At 27.6% G+C, this 7410-nt stretch overlaps 1 protein-coding gene across 1 annotated transcript; it reads left to right on the forward strand.

Annotated features, from left to right (window-relative positions):
* The first annotated feature begins 3022 nt into the window (after positions 1–3022).
* Positions 3023–6345, forward strand: LOC101512974 (probable serine/threonine-protein kinase PBL15). Its single transcript, XM_004506457.4, has 5 exons — positions 3023–3250; positions 3339–3483; positions 3733–3860; positions 3942–4050; positions 5833–6345. The coding sequence occupies exons 1-5, from the start codon at positions 3041–3043 to the stop codon at positions 6204–6206; spliced, it is 966 nt and encodes a 321-aa protein (XP_004506514.1). The 5' UTR covers positions 3023–3040; the 3' UTR covers positions 6207–6345.
* The last annotated feature ends 1065 nt before the right edge of the window (positions 6346–7410 follow it).

A 7410-nucleotide genomic window follows, 5' to 3' on the forward strand; every position in this document is an offset into this window, starting at 1 on the left:
GACTGCAAACCCTGCAAACCGTGGTTAAGAGAGTGGTGATGATAATATTGATAGTGATTATATCAAGTAGAGATTAATTTGGTTATATGTATTTGTTTATTTTTCTTTTATTTTGGGGGTCAAGGTTTAATTAGTGTGTTTTTTTTTATTTTTTATATAGTTTGTTTTGTATGGTAGTATTGAAATGTGACTTAAATATTTGTTCTAATTACTAAATAATACAATTAGACACTAATAAAACTTCAAAACTGTATTTATAAAAATTAAATAATAATATTCCATATAGTTTTAATTCAAGTGAAATAGATTTATATTAAATAAATAATTAAATAATTATACATACGGATTTAATAATTATTATACACATCTTTCCTGATTAATATGCGGACTCCAATTTGCAAACACTTAAACAAATTTTAGGACTTTTCTATGGAATATCTTCTGAAATATTCGGAGGAAATGTCCTTCGAAAATTGTTGTAGAAAAGTTTGCAACAATTCCTCAACTGTAGATAAATTTTCATTTCTTCAGATATTTCTGCAAGTAAATTATCTGAGGATTTTAGATCTTCAGAAAAAAAAAATTATTATTAAATTATCTGGAGAGATTTTCTCTCAATTAAAATGCTTAAATCTTTTAAAGATTCTATAGGAGTAGGACAAATAACAGAGTTAAGAACACGACAAACTGCATGTTAAGGTGAGGCAGATTACTACATAATAACACATTATACTTAAGAAAATTGAAAAATCTAATATATAAAACAACATGCAAAAACAAAAAAACCAAACTCTAGAAAATCCAAAAACAGAAACAATAGTTAAATCAAAACCCTAATTATAATAAAAAGAAATAAAAACCCTAACACAATGCAAAATAAATTAGAAAAAGATGAACATGTTTAAAACAACAAAGATGAAAAATGCTATTTTTAACACGAGATTGAAAATGCTAACAAAGAGGAAAATGTTTATAACAACAAAGACGAAACTAACAATCAAAAATGAAACTAAGACGAAACTAATCGATTTAAAACAACAAAAACTAAAAAAGACAGTTTTGAAAAACGAGATTATAAAGTTTGGAACGAAAAAGGTTAGAGAGTTGAGAAATAAGAGATAAAGTGATAACCTAGAGTGGATGTGGCCGCCACTGACCGTCGTTGAGGCTTGAAGAAATTAGGGTTTGCTGGTGTGAAGAATAGGGTTCGTGAGAGGATGATGACGAGAGAATGAGCTGTGGGTGGAATTGCGAGACTGATTAAAATTAGGGTTAGGGTTGAGTTATAATACTGGGCCAAATTAAATTGGATTTAGTAGACCCAGTCCAACACTTACTAATAATTATTATAAACTGTTATCGGGCGGGTCGGTCACCGCCGGTCCAAAATCCATAACCCGAACCCGCCTGAATCTACCCTATTGAACCCTTTAATTGTACCCGTGTGACCCATTGGGTCCGATCCAACCGGCCCAGTTTACTTCACCCGCTGCGGGCCGAGCGGTATAAAGCGGGCCCATCTCTTTTGTCCACCCTTAGTTCATACCCTCTTTTTTTTAAGCGATGTAGGCTTCTTTTAATGCTTTATTCTTTTGGCTAATTTCATAATTTCTTTTGTTTCTAATGAACTAATGTCAGACTTTTCACTTTGTCACTGATTATTCTTCCAATTATCATCTTTTGTGTATTTGTTGCCAAAGCATCTTTGGCATGAGTTTTCTTCATATTATTCAGGATATGTTTTAGCAAATTCACATTATTCTTAGATCTTATACTCTATCGTAAAAGGTAATTTAATTGTCAAATTTTGTTTCATTGATATATGTAAAATGCATCACTATGGTTACGAATGTGTTAATTGCAATCTGAAGTTTCCAAGATTTTATTTGTTTGGGTATGCAAATGAAAAACCTTTGTTTTAGGTTTCTCTTTTATCTATGGAGATGTTATCCAATGTGGCTTACAATTTAATTACTCTTACGATGTTGTAGGTTTACTTTGTGGATCCTAGTGAGAAATATATTAAGCTGAGGACTGCAAACCCTGCAAACCGTGGTTAAGAGAGTGGTGATGATAATATTGATAGTGATTATATCAAGTAGAGATTAATTTGGTTATATGTATTTGTTTATTTTTCTTTTATTTTGGGGGTCAAGGTTTAATTAGTGTGTTTTTTTTTATTTTTTATATAGTTTGTTTTGTATGGTAGTATTGAAATGTGACTTAAATATTTGTTCTAATTACTAAATAATACAATTAGACACTAATAAAACTTCAAAACTGTATTTATAAAAATTAAATAATAATATTCCATATAGTTTTAATTCAAGTGAAATAGATTTATATTAAATAAATAATTAAATAATTATACATACGGATTTAATAATTATTATACACATCTTTCCTGATTAATATGCGGACTCCAATTTGCAAACACTTAAACAAATTTTAGGACTTTTCTATGGAATATCTTCTGAAATATTCGGAGGAAATGTCCTTCGAAAATTGTTGTAGAAAAGTTTGCAACAATTCCTCAACTGTAGATAAATTTTCATTTCTTCAGATATTTCTGCAAGTAAATTATCTGAGGATTTTAGATCTTCAGAAAAAAAAAATTATTATTAAATTATCTGGAGAGATTTTCTCTCAATTAAAATGCTTAAATCTTTTAAAGATTCTATAGGGATACTTATCGAAATCAGATTTGGTTTATGTATAATGTAAATGTATATAGAGATACTTATCGAAATCATTCTATCAAAATTGGAAGATCTGAATTTTAATTATTTTTTTAATTTAAAATATCTGTTAAAAATTTAAACCATCTAATTTTGGTGGGACATTCTCAGAAAGTGTGACTCCTAAAACTCCTTATAATCTGAAAAAGTCAACCATAATTATTAAGTGTATTTGTCGCATAACAAAAACGTTGACACTGACAAATTAGAACGGTTCATGAAAGGGTTGACCATCAAGTTCTCAATATATAAACGTGGTCCCACGTATCCATTTGTCATTTTTCATATCATTTGTACAGAAAATGGACCCAACAAACCTTGTTCTTCTTTCATCTCAGAGCTTAAAAGAATGTACAAACAATTTCAACCAAAGCAATCTCATTGGGTTGACACAGTTCGGAAGATTGTTTAGAGGAAATTTTCAAGGTCAACATGTATTAGTGAAGTTATGGGATGATGAAAAGTTGAAGCACATAACTTCTAAATATAATGATGAGTATTTGATTCTCAAAGTAAGTTCTCTCTCTAAATTTCTTTCTTAATTGATATTATTATTTATTTTCTTCTCCTCTCCAACTCTAATTTAATTTTGTTTATCAGGAGGAAGTTAAGTTTTGGACAAATCCAATTTTGAAAGGTTGTCCTAACTTGGCTAATTGGATTGGTTATACTTGGGAGAAAGATATAAAAGGGATTGTGTATGATGTTAATCCATTTGATATTTTGGACAATGTAATCAAGAAAGGTAGTATGTTTTTATCTTTGTTATAGGTTTTTTCAGAAAATACTTTTAAGTCGGGTTTTTAGGCGATTTAGATTGTCTATAACAAGATAATTAAATCGGTTCAACTGAGAATTTTTTTAACAATCCAATGAAATAATATAAACAATCAATAATTTTCATTTTGGTCTTGAATTGTTTAAGATATATGTCTGGAAACAATGGTATACAATTTACTTTTGATTTTCTAATCTGATTTCTTTGCTATTACAGATAGCTTGAGTTTGCTTCAGAGAATAAATCTAATTCATGAGCTTGCTAAGCTCTTGAAATTCATTCATGACCAAGAGAAACAAAATATGGTGTTAAATATCAGTACATCTCATATACTTCTTGATAAGGTTAGCACTTTATCATGGTAATAATCCTCTTCTTTGCTCATGTGGAATTTTTTATTTATTAATCCTCTTCTTTTCATGCAGGATTACAAGCCAAAGTTATTTGATTTGTTGTTGGTTAGTGAAGTGAACATGCTCAAGGAACAAATAACAATGTCAACTAGCTACATGGATCCTTATTTTTCTCTAAGGGGTAATTCTTTTAAGTACATATTTCACTTCAACTTGTTAACTATAATACCCAACAACATTACATTATGTTTTTATTAAATCCTAAAAGACCACTCTGCCTATGTACTGAACATAATGCTAAAGTTTAGTGCTCAAACAACAATTTCTATAGCCTACCACTATGAATATAATGGATCTGGATTCCTTGTAGTAGGATTCTCCATTGTCATTGTAGTTAGTCCATCTTCACTACCGTTGGATGAGATCAAACAACTCTCATCACGACTTTGAAAAATTAAATATTTCGACATATCAATTTTCCGATCCAAATCATCTTTTATATTACTATCTACTGCAACATCAAAGAATCTGTTTTGAAATATAAGTCATGTTTTGAAGAGTTTAATTAAGCTCTTATATTATAAAACTCCTATAATATAAATGGTTATGCATAAGTTCTTTCTATAATAAAATATAGAATGAAGTCAAATTATTTTCATAAACTATTTTAGAGAGTTTATAGAAATAAGTTGAAAATAACTAATGAACTTGTCATAAACTTTTTTCTATAAACTCTCCAAACAATTTCAAAAATTCTTAATGTTAGTAGATAAGTTCAGATAAATCAATCAAAACAAGTCTATAATCTATGATATGCATCTAGTATTCTAATTGTTGATAGGTATATGCAGCTTATATAGTCAATGAGAAGAACAACATTCTAGTGTAACTAGAGCTGTCAATTTTACGAAGCATTTAAATCTAGGTCTCAACCCACATGTTATGAGCCTAAAAGACTCCAAAACCAAAGAGAACCCCATTCAAATAAGCCCCCAAGTTAGAAGGCCCCAAATCTAAAATTGGCACTCAAGCCTAAACAATTTTGCTAACTGTTTTTTTCAACAATTATTTTAGTTTTATTTTGGCGTAAATTTAGTTTTTGTCTCCTATTTTTACTTATTCACAAAATTAATCCTCCATTTTGAAATCCCTTAGTAATGGTCACTTCCTCGAATTTTTAGACGCAAAAAGTAATGTGACATATTTTAAATGATGTGACATACAATATGATGATGCAAAATTATTTAGATGGATCAAATATTTATGTGATTATTTAAATTACAAAAATGAATAATTTTTGAAAGTTGAAAATGAGATTTTTAGGTGGTTTTCTTGCAATATTATAAATATTGATTATTCCAAATCATCATATTATATGCCATATCATGAAAAATATGTCACACCATCATTTTTAGTCCAAATTTTTTATGAAGGACTAGAAATCAACATTTTAAAATAGGAGTATTAATTTAGGAGATTAAGTGGACTTTAAAGGTTTTGGACTTTTTTTTACTGTTGTAATCAAAGTTTTAAATAGTGGTTGTAGTTGCGATCACAATCCTGTTAAGAGCTTTACAATTTTGGCTATAACAGATATTTCGTTAAAGAATTCACTATTTCGACTAATGCAGTTTTAAACAGAGTCTCTTATTTTAACTAGTTAATGCAGTTAACTAAATCGTGTATCTAATGGTTGAAAACAATCATTCACATTGATTCAATTAATAATTTGTAGTTTGAAGCATATGCACATGAGTTATTCTTGTAAGATCCTCTTTTCAACGCACTCTTTAAATGGATCCCACTAAATTTATGTGAGATTTGTATGATTTTGTGAGACTCATTTGAAATTCAACCAAATAAAAAGTGTGTATTGAAACAAATGTGTTTTGTTAGTGCTCCTCGTTCAGATATATATATCTATAATACAACAATAATCTTTTCTCTTATTTTCTTATTGCAGGTGGTAAATGGACAAGAAGTTGTGAAGTGTATTCATTTGGCATTATTTTACTTGAACTAATAACCAAAACAATTTCAGACATAAGAAACAGAGAAGATACAAGCTTAATCACATATAGTCTAGTACATATTTGGGCCAAGAAAGAGTACATGCCAAATTGTTCTCTTGTTCACAAACATCTGCAACAAGATTGGTTTTATTGTGCTGAAGATGGTGTTTCAATAACTCTACTTGCTTTGCAGTGCATAGATTTTTTTCCAGCAAATCGTCCTTCAATGACTGATGTGTTGCAAAAACTAGAAAATCTTTCAGTGTTGCAACATTTGACTGATGCTAGACCAACAAAAAAGGAAAAGAAATTCATTTCATCATAACGCAAATTTTAGATTTCATAAGACAAATATTTGACAGTAAAATAACTTTTCCTTCCTTAATTAGTATTAGATCAATGACAAGGATATTTTGTATGTGAATATTAGTGAAGCATGTTGTATGTGATTTTATATTTTAAAATTGATGTGTCCAGTATTTTAAGAGCACACGTTAAACAACCAAATATATAAATAAGTATATTTTGATCTATCTCTGTCGTGCGATCAAATAAGGATATATTTTTTCCTTTAATAGAACGTTGATGCGACCATCTATATCTATAGTCATTTATTTTATTATAACAAATGAATAGTTATTAATTTAATAAATATAAAATAATAAAAATAATTATTAAAATATAATTATATAAATAAAATCAAATAAAATATATTTAATAAAAAATATCAAAGTTAAAGTAGATGTACCAAAATAAATAAGATGTTATATTATTTTAAGATCTCCCTATTATCCTATTAATTAACAACTTTATTACCTAAGATAATATAACATATTATTTATTTTGGAAGATCTAACCAATCGCATTAACTTTGATGTTTTTTTATTAGATGTATTTTGTTTAATTTTATTAATATATTTTTAATTAATTTTATTAAATATAAAGGGGATATAAAAGTAAAATATCCATATAAATAAAATCTTAAAATTTATATAAATATCTCAAGAGTTTAAAAATTAATCATTTAAAGACAATTTCTATTTTTTAATATTATCTTTGTTAAAGAAATTTTTTTATATTAGTTTATTTCAACGTGTTGAATGGCATAATAACTATGATAATCAAAATGTTTGGGTTGACTATTGAATCAATGTATTTATCAATACAAGTTAATTGATTTGACTAAGTCAGAACAAAGTCGAACCATTTTTAATTATATATTTCTTTTAAATGTTTAAACTATATATAGTATATAAATAAATAAGAAATTACATAATATTCATAATCTTATACAATTGGAAATTAAATTCACTTAAAACTAATATTTATAGCTTAGTGCGAATAAAATAATGTATTTTTTTTTTATATAAAAAAAATAAAATAAGGACTCACTTAGAAAGTCTCATGTGATTTTAACTCTAAATACTCAAGTACCAACTTATCTTTTAGCTTTTTTTTCTTTGTATGACTTGAAATTTTTTGTCAAAGTAAATATTGCAATTATGTACCGCATAAGATGAGTTAGGGTT

This window comes from Cicer arietinum, chromosome 6, assembly GCF_000331145.2.
Source record: "Cicer arietinum cultivar CDC Frontier isolate Library 1 chromosome 6, Cicar.CDCFrontier_v2.0, whole genome shotgun sequence".
In the NCBI taxonomy this organism is placed as follows: domain Eukaryota; kingdom Viridiplantae; phylum Streptophyta; class Magnoliopsida; order Fabales; family Fabaceae; genus Cicer; species Cicer arietinum.

Bases quoted from the DNA above. Each gene is read 5' to 3' on its own strand.
- LOC101512974 (XM_004506457.4), top strand. From the start codon at position 3,041: ATGGACCCAACAAACCTTGTTCTTCTTTCATCTCAGAGCTTAAAAGAA. The intron at 3,484-3,732 runs GTAGTATGTTTT...TTGCTATTACAG, and splicing joins GGACAATGTAATCAAGAAAG to ATAGCTTGAGTTTGCTTCAG. The intron at 3,861-3,941 runs GTTAGCACTTTA...CTTTTCATGCAG, and splicing joins CTCATATACTTCTTGATAAG to GATTACAAGCCAAAGTTATT.